The 18,767-nt window shown below is 38.9% G+C and overlaps 2 protein-coding genes across 3 annotated transcripts in view; both read left to right on the forward strand.

The window, feature by feature from the left end:
* Positions 1 to 9,606, forward strand: part of aspscr1 (ASPSCR1 tether for SLC2A4, UBX domain containing) — a 41,250-nt gene extending 31,644 nt beyond the window's left edge. Inside the window, exons 12-17 of the mRNA XM_063200382.1 lie at positions 277 to 339; positions 2,244 to 2,293; positions 2,648 to 2,699; positions 4,181 to 4,250; positions 7,828 to 8,015; positions 9,353 to 9,606. Coding sequence (XP_063056452.1) covers positions 277 to 339; positions 2,244 to 2,293; positions 2,648 to 2,699; positions 4,181 to 4,250; positions 7,828 to 8,015; positions 9,353 to 9,363 — 434 coding nt within the window. The 3' untranslated portion in view covers positions 9,364 to 9,606. The remainder of the gene's footprint in view (positions 1 to 276; positions 340 to 2,243; positions 2,294 to 2,647; positions 2,700 to 4,180; positions 4,251 to 7,827; positions 8,016 to 9,352) is intronic.
* Positions 9,607 to 15,606: 6,000 nt separating this feature from the next.
* LOC134450703 (Fc receptor-like protein 5) overlaps positions 15,607 to 18,767 on the forward strand; it is a 29,706-nt gene continuing 26,545 nt past the window's right edge. For both annotated transcript variants that reach the window (XR_010035147.1, XM_063200649.1), the window contains exons 1-3: positions 15,607 to 15,710; positions 15,802 to 15,828; positions 15,919 to 16,206. Coding sequence is in view for 1 of the 2 variants with exons in the window: in XM_063200649.1 (XP_063056719.1) it covers positions 15,671 to 15,710; positions 15,802 to 15,828; positions 15,919 to 16,206 (355 nt within the window). In the remaining variant the exon portion in view is untranslated. The remainder of the gene's footprint in view (positions 15,711 to 15,801; positions 15,829 to 15,918; positions 16,207 to 18,767) is intronic.

Consider the following 18,767-nt stretch of genomic DNA (forward strand, 5'->3'; position numbering starts at 1 on the left):
CTCATTTAATAAGGGGGCAATTGCTTTTTTACACATTTTCATGCAGGTTTTATGGCATTATTCTCTTAACAAATGAAATGTGCTTGGGCCATCCCTGTTTAATGTTAACATTTATTTAGCGATCTGAAAATGTTAAGTGTGCCAAATGTACAAAAAAGTTAAAAAAAAAAAAAAAAAAAAAAATCACTTGGGGGGGCAAAAACATACACATGGCACTGCATATGTGGTCTATACCCTGAATTCATGTCGTGCACATTTTCTAATTTTATTTTGTAGTCACTGCCTTGAGAGAGTTTGTGAAGGTGCATCTGGAAGACCCACATCTTCGCTTCTACCTCTGTGAGTTAAAGCTGCTTTTATTAATACGTTATATACTGCCGCTCGAAAAATTGGGAAACCACCTTGAAATTTTCAGTTTTTCTGGTCGCACTGCTTATTGGCATGTGTTTTAGTAAAATGAACATTGTTGTTTCATTCTATAAACTACTGACAACATTTTCTCAGAATTTCATATTAAAATATTTTCATTGAGAGCATTCATTTGCAGAAAGTTACAAATGGTCAAAATAGCACACAAGATTCAATATTTTCAAACCTCAAAAAATCCAAAGAAAACAAGATGATATTTACTTTAAAACAACATAATAGTAATGTGTTAACTTAGGAAGAGTTCAGAAATCAATATTTGGTAGAATAACCCCGGATTTTAATAACAGCTTTCATGCATCTTGGCATGCTCTCCACCAGTCTTTCACATCATTGTTGAACGATTTAATTCCATCCCTGATGCAGATTCAAGTTGCTGGGCTTTGTTTGATGGCTTGTGACCATCTCTTCCATTTGATCACATTTCAGGGGTTTTCCATGGGACTCTGGCCTGGAGATTGGGCTGGCCATGACAGGGTATTAATCTGGTGGTAATCCATCCACACCTTGATTGACCAAGCTGCGTTGCTTGGAGCATTTTCTGGTGATAAAAATGGCCTTCAGAGTTCAGGGGCATTGTCAGAACAGAAGGAGGCAAGTTTTGGTCCAAGATAACTTTGTATGCGGCTTCAGTAGTGCACCCTTCGCAAGGATGATGCTGCCCAATTCCAGCCTTGCTGAAGCTCCCTCAGATCATCACCTATCCTTGGCCAAATTTAACATCCAATCTAACACTTGGTTAACAAATGGTTGGATAGAGACCTGGATAGGTCTCACAAACCACAGTGTCTCACACTAACTGTGAAATTTAGAAGAGAATAGGTGGTTATCTGAAGGTGCTTCAGCAGGGCTGGAATTGGTCAGATTCATCTCTGTGAAGGGCACGCTACGGAAACCACAAACAAGGTTATCTTGGAAGAAAACTTGCCTCCCTCTACTCTGGCAGTGTCCCCTAACTTTTAGGATTGTCTTTTTCAGCAGGACAATGCTCCACGCACCGCAGCTTGGTCAATTAGTGTGTGGATGGAGGATCACCAGATCAAGACACTGTCATGGCCAGCCCAATATTCAGGCCTGAGTGTCATCGAAAACCCCTGAAATGTAATGAAAAGGAAGAGGCGTGATCAAAAGTCATCAAACAAAGCTCAACAAGTTAAATCTTTGCATCGGGAGTGGAATTCAGTCATCCAAGAACGATGTGAGAGACTGATGGAGAAAATGCCAAGATGCATGAAAGCTGTGACTAAAATCCAGAGTTATTCTACCAAATATTGATTTCTGAATTCTTCCTAAGTTGACACAATGCTATTGTGTTTTAAAGTGAATATCATCTTGTTTTCTGTGCAATTTTTGAGGTCTGAAAACATTGCATCTTTTTGCAAATAAATGCTCTTAACGACAATAGTTTAATTCAAAGTTCATTTTACTGAAACACATGCCAATAAGTAAGTTAGTAGGACAAGAAAAACTAAAAATGTTGAGGTGGTCTCACAATTTTTGCCGCAGCTGTAGCATGTAGCTCGCATGCTTTCCTTGACATGTCCCTGCAAAACACATTCACAGCAGCTTTTTTACACATTTCATGGGGCATTCGTGACTTCATGCCAAAACTTTCATGAACATTGAAGATGAAATGACAGCAACTTGTCAAAATAAAAGATAAACAAAGCAGCATTGTGGGTTATATTATGGGTGTTCGATGAAGATTTTATTTTGCTGTCCTTTTGTCTTCCTTGCACTTATAAGCACTTAGCCGATGCCGGCTTGATTCTTGTTGATAGCTGGGACTAATTTATGTTTTTTTTTTTGCTTTGCAGTCATTACTCCCCCAAAGTCCATTTTGGATGACTCAAAAACGCTTTTTCAGGTAAGCGCAGTAATCGAGGTATAAGCATATAGGCATTATGAGTCTCATTTATGAAGGACTAAATGTGCCACTGCCCAATTAATTAAAATTGGAATTAAATATGTGACTAGCCACATGAAAACAGGCTGCAAGTGACGTGCGTGTGTGTGTGGGGATGGATATAGAATGCCGATGGTATCCAAGTCAGAGGCTTAAGTGATTCCACTGAATTAATGGTCACCCCATCAGCCAATCAGAAAAGAGAATTACGTTGTGTATGAATATATAGCATCTTGGACCTTTCTTAATGTGTACCTTCCGATACAGTGCTGCAAGGCTGTTGTCTTGATATCGTTTTTGTCTCCTCTCCTTTAGGCCAACCTCTTTCCTGCTGCTGTGGTTTACTTTGGCTCAGAGGTTAAAGCAGGTTTGTAAATTGTATGCTTTGCAATGCTACACGGATCCATTGACTTTCACTAGCTTAGCAACATACTCCCTCTTTTAACTGGTCTTAAAGCAAGACAACGTTTAACATGAACAATAAGACACTTTACCACCTTTATAAACCCCAGCCAACGATTTTAACTGTATTAAGCCCCGAAATAATGGCATACCCCTTTAACTTAAAAACAGCATAATAGTAATGTATTGACATAGGAAGAGTTCAGAAATCAATATTTGGTGGAATAAGCCCGATTTGTAGTCACAGCTTTCATGCATTTTGGTATGCATCCATTAGTCATTCACATTGTTCTTGGATGACTGTATGCCATGCCTGGTGTAAGAATTCAAGTTGCTAAGCTGAGGTTGATGACTTGTGACCATCCAGCTTCTTCTTCATCACATTCCAGAGGTTTTCAGGGGGTTCGGGCCTGGAGTTTGGGCTAACCATGTCAGGGTATTGATCTGGTGGTCCTCTATCCACAGCTTGATTGGCAAGCTGAGAGGCTGGAGTATTGTCCTACTTTTCAAAAACTATCCTCAACATTCAGAGGCATTGTCAAAATAGAAGGAATCATGTTTTGGCCGAAGGCAACTTAATATGGTGAATCAGAGACGCACCGTTTGCAAAGATGAAAAAGACCAATTTCAGCCTAACTGAAACACCCTCAGATCATCACAAATTAGTTTATTACTTAGTAAAAGCAGTACCTTTTTTGACCATTTCCTGCACAGTGCACCTTTAAGTAACTCTACTCCTCCTAATTCTACTTCTCACACCGCAGGGTCAGCAGCGCACACCCCCTGTGTACCACCAGAGAGCTTTCGCATGCCACTATTTGAGAACCACTGGCTTAGAGCTGTAATGGCGTCCACAATATCTTGTGTGCTAAACTGAATAATCCCAGCAAAGAATGCCTTAGGATGGACCTCGTTTGCCTGTAGATCCCTCTACAAATATAACAAAATTGAATTGTCTCCAAGCAGCCAACATTAGACAGTATGGAAAAAGAAACAAAGGGTTTATTTGCAAAACGGTGTATCTCCATTTTTTGAGTTTTGCTTTTTAGAATTGTAAATGACTGTTCAGAGGTCATATCACCTATGTGTGAATTCTTACCATTCAAATACTTTGAGAACATACTTTTTTAACCTATATGAAATGCATTTTGCAATGCAATTCAATGGAATGCCCAATACAAAAATGTCAATTTCCCAACATTCTACAAAATGGAGATACACCATTTTGCAAATAAACCCTTCACATTGAGTGATTATGGATTTGTGAGCTGCATCACATACAGACCAATAAATTCAAGTGGTGAGCGGTCAACCATAGCCACCATAAGAAGTTGTTCAATGCTTGTTTCATTCTGGCAGATTGAAGCATACAACTGGTACTAGGTTACATCATGTGCTAGGTTATATATCCTCCCTCCACAAAACACTTACCTTTGTGCTTTACAGAATCTTTCTTGCGAAGAGACGTTTTGGAGTCAAGCGTCAGCGCTCAGCAAGCAGAAGAAATAATTGTGGAGTAAGTTTCCTGTTTTTCAATTTTCATAAACTGGTATAATGTCCACACACATCACTCTGACTTGCTTGGAGATGTGTTTTGTCAATAATGATGCATATTATTTGAACCGCCTGTCAAGATACTCAAGGACATTTTACAGGACATACACTAATAGTCCGTTGTAGGACAGTAAACAAAATAAAACAATTGTGTGCAATACAAGTTAATAGCATAGCAGCCAGTTAACGTTAAAAAGCATAGTAGCAAGTAAAAGTTAGTTGTTTAAAGGCACAGAAGGAAATCTTACAGGGCAACTAACATTGTGTAGGGTATATTTAAGTATCACTTTGCGAGATAATGTCCAGGATATCAGGTTATAATACCATTTTAATCAAATTATATGGGAGCTATCAAAGGAAGCAACCCACCACGGCATGGCTCACTAGCGCCCCTCCTCAAACGTTTTTTTTTTTGAAAATGTAATCACTAAGTAATTGGTGAACATTTTTAAAGGGACACTGTGTGAGATTTTTAGTTGTTTATTTCCAGAATTCATGCTGCCCGTTCACTAATGTTACCTTTTTCCGGAATACTTACCACCAGCATCAAATTCCAAGTATTCATTATGACTGGAAAAATTGCACTTTTCATACATGAAAAGGGGGATCTTCTCCATGGTCCGCCATTTTGAATTTCCAAAAATAGCCATTTTTAGCTGCAAAAATGACTGTACTTGGACCATACTAGAAAATATTTGTTGATTACTAAGTAAAATTTCATGTAAAGATCAAATTTGGCAATAGGCAGCCCAGTTTCAATGAGCAGCATAGCTGCAGTACCTTTTTTGACCATTTCCTGCACAGTGTCCCTTTAAAGTAGTTGCTGAACGTTCTATAGGGCAGAGGCGTACAGCAGGTGTCATGCCTGCTCTCTCCCCCTCTATATTTAGCTACCGGTTTATAACAAGACATCGGCACAATTTTCAAATAATATTCAAAAAGTGGCCATCGATTTTTGAATGCTGTGTTTGCCAAAAAATACCATCCCGATGGGTAAAGTAATGATTGTTGGGCATCCCAAAGGAGAGAATTGTGGTGGGCACCAGCTATAGTAGAGCGGCTACAAGGCCAATTTGGCAAGAATCGTGCAAATTATGATACAAGCATGAAACTTGGCAGGTATGTGCTTAAGACTAATACAATCAGGGGGGCGCTGGGGCGCAGCGCGCTAAGCCCCCCACACTTGGGCTTGCATGCCCATGGGGACCCCGGTTCGAGTCCGGAAGGGGTCATTTCCCAACCCTACCCCATCTCTCTCCACACTCACTTCCTGTCGCACCTTCACTGTCCTATCGAAATAAAAGCCCAAAAAGCCCATAAAAATATATATATTTTTTTTAAAAAGACTAATACAATCAGATCTACCTGATTGGTCACTTGAAATGGCGGACATTTTCCATGATGGCCCCCAAATAAGACCCCAGAAATTGATTTATTGCATAGAATTGACCTAGAAAATTATGATGTTTAATTGTGGAAACCATGTTATAAAGGTTTAAGGCCTATCCCTTTCTTCACCTGACAGAAGCAGCATTCATGAATCAAAGCAGGTGCAATTGAATCTCATCAGATGAAAGCAGAGACTTTCAAAACTAATTTTTGACTTAAAAATGTTCACAGGCGAGGCTCAATAACACTCTGATATGCACCGCCTTTAGTGAAGGGAGTTTTCTGTGATGATGGCCCCAAAGCCCAATATGATGAAGCCCTAACAGCTGTCTTTCTTGAAATAAAAAGGTCAATAAAAATCATGTAAGCAGGTGTCCAAGGCTTCTTTGGTATAATGAGACTAAGCAGTTTCCACATTGTGGTGGGGGCATCCAGCTTTCCGTCTGTTATTCAGCCTTTGGATCTGGATTGCTGGGTCTTCCAGCTACATTGTAACCCAAAGCATACATCTAAATTAGCTCAGATGTTCTTCAAGTACACTAGAATCATGACACTGGAATGACCTGCTCATAGTCCAGCCCTCAATCCCACTAAGAGTCTGTGGCAAATGTCTATGGTCAGCTAGAATAACTTGCAGTGAAGAAATGGGCAAACATTAATCGGAACTAACCAGAGCCTGTTGTCAGTTTTGGTTCATAAATGGCACCATATTGACTATTAATGATCAGGGGGCTAATCATTTTGTCCTTGTCATTTTTTTGCCCTTTTTTTGTTTTAACTCATGGTAACAATGGAAGAATCCAAATTCAACTTATTGGACACTCCTATGTTGGACTGCTCACCGCTTTACATGCTACAGCATTTCCAAGGACCTTAATTTAACGAGTGTACTGGACTTAAACTATATTGTGAATTATTACTTTTGCCGGTTGGATTCTCCAATACATAATGCTTTACTCTGCATCAAGTGTCACTCTCCATCCTATCACTCTGCCCAATTGATTGCTAGACAAATCGTTAGTTGATGTCAATTGCTAATGCTTCATTTTTGCTACTTAAAGGATTTATCCGGAGTTGGAACAAGTTTGCCTGATTTTTGCATGTTTGGGATGAAATACAGTCACTCTAGAGCAAAATCAAGGTAAAAGGATGCGTTTTGAGAAAGTTTGATAATATCACGTTAGCCTCGTTAGCCATATCAGCTATGCAATATGAAAGATGCGGGCATCGTTTTTCGGCGGTTACACACATTTCAAACACACAGCATTTTAAAGTCTTGCACAGCTCAAAACAACGTCACACTTACCTCGTAATATGTTGAGGGTATCCACACATAAACCGAAGTGTCCAAAGTCCTTCATGTATTCTTGAAAGGTCTGCAGAATGTGTTTTGTGAAGCTACTACCTTGAGAATATCTAAATTACGGTCAAGACAACTATTTGACACTAAAGCCCACCAAGTAGATTGCCGAGTGCGTCGCACCATCAGCTATGATTATTTCCATAGCGAGTAACCACAGCTGATGGTGCGACGCACTCGGCAATCTACTTGGTGGACTTTAGTGTCAAATAGTTGTCTTGACCGTAATTTAGATATTCTCAAGGTAGTAGCTTCACAAAACACATTCTGCAGACCTTTCAAGAATACATGAAGGACTTTGGACACTTCGGTTTATGTGTGGATACCCTCAACATATTATGAGGTACGTGTGACGTTGTTTTGAGCTGTGCAAGACTTTAAAATGTTGTGTTTTTGAAATGTGTGTAACTGCCGAAAAAACGATGCCCGCATCTTTCATATTGCATAGCTGATATGGCTAACGAGGCTAACGTGATATTATCAAACTTTCTCAAAACGCATCCTTTTGCCTTGATTTTGCTCTAGAGTGACTGTATTTCATCCCAAACATGCAAAAATCAGGCAAACTTGTTCCAACTCCGGATAAATCCTTTAAGGAGGTTTGTACTGCCTATTTAAAGTCATTGTGAAGATTTCTTTTTTTCCTGTACTATCCAATTTCTATGCTATGAGATAGAAAACCATTGTCAAACGATTGTGTAATAGATGCTAAAGGGCTAAGAACCAGTCTGAAAGCAGTATGAATGTGTTAATGTTGGTGGATTGACCTTCTGTTTGTCTCCATTCCTAGCTCTATTACCAGATCCCCAGTGTCGCCATCTGCTGCGTCATGTTCTTCTGAGGACTCCTCTCAAACGCCGGCAGTGTGCACAGCATCAGTCCCCAATCACGAGGTAGCAGAGGGGACCCAGCCTGCTCAGGCTCCAAAACCAGTCCGAACTGATCCCAGCAAAGTCCCCAAATGGCTGAAGTTGTCAGGTACATTTAAAAAAAATTGAATACTTCTGCACAGGGAAAAGTCTTGTGTACTTGTACTCTGCGTCCCAGAGTTTATAATAACTTAAAAATTGTAGCTCTTTCTCAAAAAGTATCAGACAAAAAAGATTAAAAGAGGAACTGAAATGTGAGTAAACACTGTAATCTGTTATGAACATTCAAAGCAAATTGTGCTAAAACGGTAATAAAAACAAAATGTGTTTTCCCACATAATTTTGAAGAGTAGCCAATGACTTCACTGGCATGGCAATGAACGTTCCATCATTTAAACCAATGAGATGAACTGAGATTTTTGCAGTCATCTCTGTGTGTAAAAAAATGAACTATTTTGAGTCTGAGGCCCTTTTGTTCATCCCTGTGCATTTGAACTTGAAAGAGGCTAACCAAACTTACAAACCCCAACTCCGGTGAAGTTGGGACGTTTGGTAAACTATGAATAAGATCAAAATGCTATCATTTTCAAAACATTCAATCCCTTCATTAGATGGAGAATAGTGAAAAGACAACATATTAACTCATTGGCTGCCAGTCATTTTCATAAAAGAGTAACCCAGAGTGCCAGAGATTTTTCAGCATTTTGGGTGTTTTTTGGAGGCTCACAGAAAATTGAGTTCTGTGTCTGTCAACACCATACCAATCAAAACACAGATTAGACTCTCATCTGTCATCAGAAAACGGTATCTCTCTACCCCTTTCCGTTCTTTCATAATCATCTGTTGAAAATAAGTGGAATTCGCCAAAATGCAGCCTTCTAGCCAAAAAGCTGACAAAACGCCATTTGAAGTAGAACTATAATAGTCAAAAGAGCACTCTTATCTCTGGCTACACGTAAAAAAAACACCTGGTAGAGAAATATTGTAAAGATATACTCTTCTCTGTGGCTCGGCTTGGCTGACAAGACCTTTGTTATGACAGCTCTGAAGTATGGGATGTTTTCGAGCGTGCTTATTGCTGAAACTCAACCGATTACTTAGATCTTTTACATTGGCCCCAGCGGTTGACATTGGCTGCGTGTTTCGCTAAAAAGCTTAAAATTAGCTAACTCCGTAATGCCGCGAGATTTCCCAGAATGTCTCATTATTAGACACATTTTGTGGCATGGCAAATCGATGGTAAAACTTTCATTTTACGCCGGAACTATCCTTGAAATGATCTCCGCTTCCTCAAAGTAGAGCCTACTCTGTCCTTTCTTGTAGACTGCATGTGCATTTACTGACTAGTCCAGATGTACTTTTCAGATGTACTAGCACTACACTGCTCACGGCCATGGGCTGTGATTAACCAACTGAGTTAACTTTTCACAACTTCTTTTTTTTCAGGGAAGAAATGAAGATCTTAAGCTGAGGGTGCCAAGTCTATTGGGTGGTTGAAGAATAGATAATTTTGATGGATAACAGGCTATACATTTATAATATGTAATAGATATATAATTACTATTATAGATTTCTATAAATGTTGTGCCACACATCCAGTTGTCCAGCCAAATGATGATGATGATGATGATGATGATGATGTACAAATGTATGAGTATGACAAATAAAATAAAAAAAAATGGGGAAACCGTTTCATTCTGCTTTGGCATTCAGTACTTGCTTCAGTGAGTGGGGCTGTTTCTTAAATGCATGGGAGCAGGGCACGGCACGGCACACATGACTCCTCACGGTGCACTTCACGTGTCCGTTATCGGTCCGAAACGGTTAGAATGCATGAGAACAAATCATGCCTTGTATTACCTCTCTCCGCCATGGCGTCTGAAACAAGTGTGAAAATAAGGAGAAAGCCGGACACAATTTTAACAGGAGTTGTTCTGACGAATCCTTTAATGATTTTATTCTTTTTCTTTAACTCATAATCAAGCAGTCTTTCTCCTCAACAGTCCATTGTTCCAATACATAGCCTCACAAGGGCACAACAATCTTTTGATAATATGCAAATTGGATATGGCATACCGGGCATTTTTCCGGTGGGCCGACGCCCCTCGAGGGCTGATGCCCCTCTTAAAGGATTTATCCGGAGTTGGAACAAATTTGCCTGTTTTTTGCATGTTTGGGATGAAATACAGTCACTCTAGAGCAAAATCAAGGCAAAAGGATGCGTTTTGAGAAAGTTTGATAATATCACGTTAGCCTCGTTAGCCATATCAGCTATGCAATATGAAAGATGCGGGCATCGTTTTTCGGCGGTTACACACATTTCAAAAACACAACATTTTAAAGTCTTGCACAGCTCAAAACAACGTCACACTTACCTCGTAATATGTTGAGGGTATCCACACATAAACCGAAGTGTCCAAAGTCCTTCATGTATTCTTGAAAGGTCTGCAGAATGTGTTTTGTGAAGCTACTACCTTGAGAAAATCTTAATTATGGTCAAGACAACTATTTGACACTAAAGCCCACCAAGTAGATTGCCGAGTGCGTCGCACCATCAGCTGTGGTTACTCGCTATGGAAATAATCATAGCTGATGGTGCGACGCACTCGGCAATCTACTTGGTGGGCTTTAGTGTCAAATAGTTGTCTTGACCGTAATTTAGATATTCTCAAGGTAGTAGCTTCACAAAACACATTCTGCAGACCTTTCAAGAATACATGAAGGACTTTGGACACTTCGGTTTATGTGTGGATACCCTCAACATATTACGAGGTAAGTGTGACGTTGTTTTGAGCTGTGCAAGACTTTAAAATGTTGTGTTTTTGAAATGTGTGTAACCGCCGAAAAACGATGCCCGCATCTTTCATATTGCATAGCTGATATGGCTAACGAGGCTAACGTGATATTATCAAACTTTCTCAAAACGCATCCTTTTGCCTTGATTTTGCTCTAGAGTGACTGTATTTCATCCCAAACATGCAAAAAACAGGCAAATTTGTTCCAACTCCGGATAAATCCTTTAAAATAAAATTATTATTTATTTTTAATTTGTTTTTACAAAAGAGACCGGCGGCCCACGATGTCATTTTGACAGCCCTCGGCCAGGGCGGTTCTAAGAGGTGGCAGGGGGTGGCATTTGCCAGAAACATGATATGCCAGCCCAGGTGCCCCCTCAGATATAATAGACTCTAGCCCTGCAAAAAACACGTAGCGCGCCCATGAAATCGCAAATACCGGTTCAACAAAACATCGTTTTTTTCCCCCACACACTCTTTGATGCATGTTTGTATAGACATCATGGCTGTGAACTGGGACATGTGGGGTACCATTCGAAAGCTTACATTCTCCTCTTTCCAATGGTATGCATGATATCCAGTTGCCATGTACATTACGACAACAATGACACATAGAAGCAGAGGTGTGCTTTTATATCCTGAGGAAGACAAAGTCTCAGAGAAAATGCACTGTATTTCATTCATTTGGTTTTCCTTTTCCAAGTTGAATGTGTACCAATGGAGATTTGTAAGTATATGCCTATGCTCTATAGTCCATGTGATGCATATATAGATTTGTTTTGATAGGCTACATGGAGATTAATGTTAAACTTTTATGACCCTTTATCTCTGGGACATGTGGATTTGGGAATATGAACCTATTCGGCAGAATCACCCCATCAACTGGTTTGAGAGGAACAATCTGCTTCTCAACGTCAACAAAACAAAAGAAATAACTGGACTTCAGGGGAAAACAACCAACACGCATCCCACTCATCGTTAATGGCAGTGCTGTGGAGTCTGTGAAAAGCACAAGGAGTGCACATCACGAATGACCTCACATGGACTACCAACACCACCGCCCTGGTCAAAAAGGCACAGACATGACTCCACTTCCTGTGAAGGACGAGAAGAGCTGACCTCCCCATAGATGTGTTCTATACACAGGGGCTGTTCTAGCAATGTTGGGGCCCTAGGCGAAATGTTAAGATGGGTCCCCAAAAGACATTAAACACGTAGGCTACACAAAATACGGGTCACCTCTATTTGTCATGCATCGTATAAAGGCCTATTAAAATATCAGGATAATACCTATCCTAATATAATACCTAATACCTATTTAGTATTTTAGAGTAATTTATCTGTATCCTATATAGGCTATAGTAGGCTTCTGGCTTAATTCTTATTTGTTATAGGCATATTTTTTCTTATTAGCCATGTTGAGCTTTTATTTATTTTTATAACCATTCGTTTTACAATGCTTATTATACTTCCCTTTCTTAAACTTGGGCCTACTTACACTTTATTTTATTACATTTTATTTGTATTTACTAGGGCTGGGCATTGAGGTCATTATCGTGCGACAATTTTGTTAGCGCAGCAGGGTTTTTTTTGTGTGTGTTTAGTGTCCACCAGTATGTCAGTCTCCTATTGCACACTGTGTGTGTGTGTGTGTGTGTAGAGAGAACATGTTTCCTGTACCTTTAATGATGCTCCCATAGCAAGATGTTAATTGGTCAAATAGTTGTCTGATTATTCATCACATTTGGTTCCTATCGATATTAACTTGTAATGTGAAATCAAATAAAGTACATTAAATGTACTGTAAGTGTATTGTGCATGTCTATATCAGTATGCTACTATGTATTGTACATGCCTATATCAATATGTTACTGTTTTGAAAACAGCATGGGTGAGTGTGTGTTGAAGTGAATGTGTCAGAGAAAGAATGTAAGTGTGTGTGTGTGTGTGTGAGAGAGATTACTATCAATATCAATGTCTTGTTATTTAACACGTGCACACTGATCAAACACATAACACATACACATGGTCAAAGGCAATTTAAAACTTCTGTGCTAATCCTGCTACTTGGATTTTTGACAACAGAGTAGGCTACACTTGACTTGATCTGATCTGCAGACCAAAAAAAAGACACAACCCATCACACAAAAAAATGATAATGCTCATTTGGGGTGGTGTATTCCTCTCCAACACTAGCCGTTATCGCCGTTAACATGCTGCGATAATATGAAAGTCTTATTGGGCGATAAAGAAAATAGCCTACCGCCATTAGTCTATTTTCAAAGTTGGGTATGTCTTGGGTAGGGGTCGACCAATACAGGTTTTTTAATGGCCGATGCGATACCGTTTTTTTTCCCCACTCTTCACCCACACTTCCCTCTTCATTATACCCCATAGATTTCTATATCACGGTTAGGTATTTTGATGGTTATGGACATTCTAAATCACCAGACAGAACATTCCATTGACTTTCAATGGGGTTTCGTTTCTGGCGAATTAGAATGTCCATAACCACCAAAGCACAAAAACGTGGTATGGAAATCTATGGGGTATAATGAAGAGGGAAGTGTGGGTCACCAGATCACATAACAAAAAACAGCTGACAGTTAAGCATCAGGGATATCTGGGCTTCCATAACTCTCATGCAATGCCACTGCCATTGACTTCATTGTTAAACGTAGTCAGGTCGGCTGTCTAACCCATGACTGCGGTTTTGAGTAATGAACCAGGATGAGACTTTTGAAAGCCTCAGGAAACGTTTGCCAGTGTTTAGAGTTAACTCGTTGATTCAGATGATTAGGTTAATAGCTTGTTTAGACAACTTTTTCATGATATGCAAATTTTTTGAGAGAGGAATTTTGGGTTTTCATGAGCTGTATGTCAAAATCATCAATATTAAAACAATAGGCCTACAAGACCTGAAATATTTCAGTTGTGTGCAATGAATCTAAATAAAACATATGAAAGTTTTTTTTTTTATCATTACATTATGGGGAAAAAAATGAACTTTAACACAATATGCTAATTATTTGAGAATGACCTGTATATCGGTCTATCCTTAGTCTTGGGCACGTCACGACCGCGCCTTCAGACTTCCTCCAGTCGCATCTCCCACATCTCGCTTATTTAGCACCAAGTATGAACACTGTCTGCATGCTGTAAACAACATTGATCTCTTTGCCGTGGAAGGGTGGAACGTGTTGTTTGAGTGCGTTTTGATATTATATAGGCTCGCACACATAATGATTAGAGCCTGATAAACATTTCAAACACCAGACACCCACGAATTGCATCAAACAGAAACAACAGTGGTGTTCCTGAACCTGTTGAAAATGTTGTGCCATGTGTGCCAAAAAAGTTTGGTAAATGTTTCTATTCTTCTTCAATGCTAAGACTTATTGTGTAGACGTTACACCAGTGCAGTTACTCTTTTACTGGTGTTCACTCTTCTGTCCCTGGTACCTGCAGTGCAGATTCTCTTGGAAGGCACCCTTTTTAACAGTCAATAACAGATCTCTCTCTCTCTCTCTCTCTCTCTCTCTCTCTCTCTCTCTCAAAGTACCACTGTATATTTTGAACCTTAATTTGGTTTATGACAAGCTTTGCTTGTTTATGCCTTCCATAACCCATTTTAGCCTAAGCCCTTCTTGGGGAAAGGTGCCCTCTCCCTATTACAGGGGTGGAATAGTAACTAAATACTTTTACTCAATATTGTACTTGAGTAGCTTTTATGAATACTTTGTACTTTTTAAGTAATTTTTTAAAGTAATACTTTTACTTGTACTTGAGTATATTTTGACCCAAGAACTTTACTCAATTACACTGGAACCTGGCCTGAGTACTGAGTAAAAAAAAATGACTGAGAGACTAAATGCCATGCACAATAATGCCACAATCCGCCGTAAATGAAAGATTGTGCAGGATGGCACACAGCATTTCCACTATTTTACTATGTTGTATCAATGTATTGGATGATGGCTGGTGCCAAGCAAGAGATAGAGGTTATGGAGGACGATATTCAAGAAAAATAAACATGACATTCTCAAGAGGAAAGCTAATTAAAAGTACTTTTACTCAAATTACATTTTAAGTGAAGTAATTTTTACTTTTACTTGAGTGGATTTTTAGATAGGTACTTTTACTTGTACATGAGTAGAACTTAGGCAAAGTAAAGATACTTCTACTTGAGTACACATTTTCTGTACTATTTCCACCTCTGCCCTATTAAAACCTAAATATCTCAGCCTTCGAAGCACAAAAAAACATGACGTAAGTTGCATTTAAAAGCTAGAACCTTCATTTTGTACTAGAATGTGTTCATTCAGCTCTACATTTGTAGTAAAACAGCTCAAATCTCAAGAACCTGAATGCAGCGTATATGTGTCTCTAGGACACAATGGGTTAATATATTCAACACACTTATTATTACGTCGAAGCAATTAAAGATTTTTTTCACCACCAAATATCAACATAGAACAACTTTCTCAGAGCAGTCAGAGATGTACAGGTACATGTATTTTGCAAAAAGGAAGTGAGCCCAAGGTCTAATGTGCCACTTGGACTAAGGAACCCTCTTCGAAAGATATACTTTTAGTCATTATTTGGGTAGCATGCATGTTCTGAAAAAGCCATTTTAATCTAGATTAAATTTGACTAATTTCGTAATTACAGTGAGATTAATCTAGATTTTTTTAAAAAAATCTATGCCCACCCGGAAATGAAAGAAAATAACTTGTTGCACATTGTCTCCATACTGTATTTGCTGACAGAAAATGAAAGACCAGTAATTTCCACGGCGACAGAATGACTTTGTGACTCTTGAACTGAGTTGAGGGCAGCTGTTTTTATCAGTTCCATACATACACACAGAAGCACACTCATACAGATTTATCTTTTTTGAGCACGCCTACAGAGCAGCATAGAGCTTTGCAGTTGACGTGCCACCATTTAGAAAGTAGTTGGTTTCAAAATGGGGAGCACAGAAAGACTCTGCTTGATAGTTGTAATTTGTGAGTTTGAAGTTCTACAAATATTAATACACTTTAAATGAATTGTAAACAAATTAATATGATCTTATTGGACTTGCTCTGTCTTTTTCAGTGTATATCAGCCAGACAGTGGCCCGTGGTATGTTTGCCATTTGGTATGTTGTTAACTTTTTGAAACTACTGTAACATAATTAAGTGAACTAACAAAAGTATTCCTCTGTACGTGCAGGAGGACCTGGTTCTGTCTCTGTAGTCCTCAGGGGGCCAGAATATGCTTACCTCAACACTAAAATTAGGTTGAGTTGTGAGATTTTGGGATCTCCTCCTCCATCGGCCACATGCCAGTTCATGAAGGTGAAAAATATCTCCCTCACCACCCCGCAAAAATCCTCATCTCCCCCGCAGCCTTTCTTACATGATCTAAAGGTGATGACTAAATCCACTGGAGAATACTACTGCATTATGACAACACTTGGAAAAACAGTTACCAGCAACATTCTTCACCTATATGTAGTGAGTAAGTACACTTCCGATTTCTTTTCTTTTTTTTTTTTTTAGAGTAGACACATTGTGCTAGAATGAGCTGTTCCATTTTTTATCACTCACACCAAAGCTGTGTATTTCAACCCACACCTTTCTTTTGTCAAAAGAGTTTCAGAACTTGCACTTGTCTTTGGGGCTGAAAGACATTTCATTCTTCAACTGAGGAACTTGATAAATTCCACAATATGCAAATGACGTCTGATTTTCATAAATAGTCAATCATTTTCGAGTCATCAGCCGTTCGATAATAACCTAAATGTTTTTGAAACAAATGTTCCAATGATAACAGTATGATAATAGTAATAATTCAAATGCACTGTTCCAAATTATAAGGGAAAAGGGAGTTTCAACACTTTGTTGTAGGAGACTGAAAATGGTCATTTGCAAATTTGCATTGTTTTGCAATTTTGCATCACCAGTGTTGCATGCAATAGCCTACTGAAGAGCAAATGAATGGAAACCTTTTTTTTTGGGGGGGGGGGGGGGGGGTGTAGGAGCCATATTTGTGTTTTGTTATTTTGGAAGGTAAGGAAATGCCTAAATTTGCAATGTTTTGAATGTTGGATATTAGTTTAAAGGGACACTGCGTGAGATTTTTAGTTGTTTATTTCTAGAATTCATCCTGCCCATTAAGTAATGTTACTTTTTTCATGAAAACTTACCACCACCATTAAATTCTAAGTATTCATTATGACTGGAAAAATTGCACTTTTCATACGTGAAAAGGGGGATCTTCTCCATGGTCCGCCATTTTGAATTTCCAAAAATAGCCCTTTTTAGCTGCAAAAATGACTCTACTTGGACCATACTAGAAAATATTTCTTTATTACTTAGTAGACTTTCATGTAAAGATCAAATTTGGCAATAGGCAGCCCAGTTTCAATGAGCAGCATAGTTGCAGTACCTTTTTTGACCATTTCCTGCACAGTGTAGGCTACCTTTAAATATTAATTTGTACTGTAGGCCTATTTATTATTGGACAACTTATTGTTACCAGTCCATCACTGTTACCTGTCCTGTCTTGGACTTAATGTCAGTCTGTAAAATGTCAGTTTTGTATATATCTATGTCCTGGCATGGTATAGAGAGAAAACGTAATTTCATTTTCCTTGTATGTCTTGTGCATATGAAGAAAGTGAGAATAAAAAGCTGACTTGACTTTGATGGACAAAAATAAAATGGATTACTACAAGCGGATTCCAAAAAAGTTGGGACACTTTGTATTTTGTGAATAAAATCAAAATGCTGGCATTTTCAAAACATCTAATATGTTAATAAGGTAGAGCATTATGTACAGACAACACATCAGTTGTTAAAGTCAAGCAGAATTATTGTTTTGAGGTAATTATGTGATCATTTAAAATTTGACCCATGCAACAAATCTCAAAAAAGTTGGGACAGGGCCAAAACATGTTGTAATACTTGGATAATTCTAAAAATTACACAAGGAAGAATATTTTAAAAGGAACTATATTGACTGCCAACATGAATGCACAAATAAAATACCATCACATAGAGGCTGTGGCACTAAGCAGCGAAGATTTTGAGGGACTAATTACTTATCTATTACACAGAAAGATTGAATTATCAAAATTGCAGGCATATAAGGCCTATTTCCGTAATGTAGAGTTCTGTGTAATCAGAGTAGAGTAGAGTTATGAGATCATGACATTGCACGAGTTATGAGATCATGACATACTCGTGGTAGGCTAAATAAGCAAACTATGACACTCCAAAAATGACAGCTCTCGAAAAAATGACCATAAACACAACACTTGATTAATGCACATGAAGCAGACATTAAACAGTGTTGCGTGCGGAAAAGCTCATTCTATGGACCTAGTAGACATGTGAAACTGTCCTCTGATTACAGAATGGAAAATATTTAATCCTTTTTGAAAATTATGGAGTCATGCACCCTCCAGGTTAGGGACTGTACGTTATTTACCGGGGGGGGAGGGCTGGTGCGCTGGAAGTCCGGTCAAAAAAAAAAATCATGGCCCCCCCCCTCCACCTCAATTTTTTTCCCCATGGCCCTCCCCCCACTTCAATTTTGTTTTCCCATGGCCCTCCCCCTACAGATAAAAAATAATATATTTCAAATTGGTAGATGAACAACCATCATGAGAACAGTCAGAGTAGCCTACATCAAGGGCGGTTGTCTGCACTATTATGTGCTATCGATATCAGTGGATACCTATGAGAAGCCGCAAGAATCTACCTCTGCGGCTGCATGGGATGCCTTTTAACTCCACTGTCACCAAGACAAATTGCATTCACTATTTTTTTACGTGTTAAGTGAAAATAATAATAATAATAATAATAATGATAATAAAAACTTCCATTTCAATACCAATGTCCGAGTTGTTACTACTGTAAACTACAAAGTGGAGAGAGTTTCCCCACCGTAGCTTCAATATTTCCCTGCTCGACAAGCAGCGCCTTTCACAAGGTACGTTTTACATGTTCAGCACAGTAGCGAAGCCAGGGACGCAGGAACTGGTTTTGACCAGGGGGTGCTGTGAAAAAAAATCT

This window comes from Engraulis encrasicolus, chromosome 6 (genome assembly GCF_034702125.1).
Source record: "Engraulis encrasicolus isolate BLACKSEA-1 chromosome 6, IST_EnEncr_1.0, whole genome shotgun sequence".
In the NCBI taxonomy this organism is placed as follows: domain Eukaryota; kingdom Metazoa; phylum Chordata; class Actinopteri; order Clupeiformes; family Engraulidae; genus Engraulis; species Engraulis encrasicolus.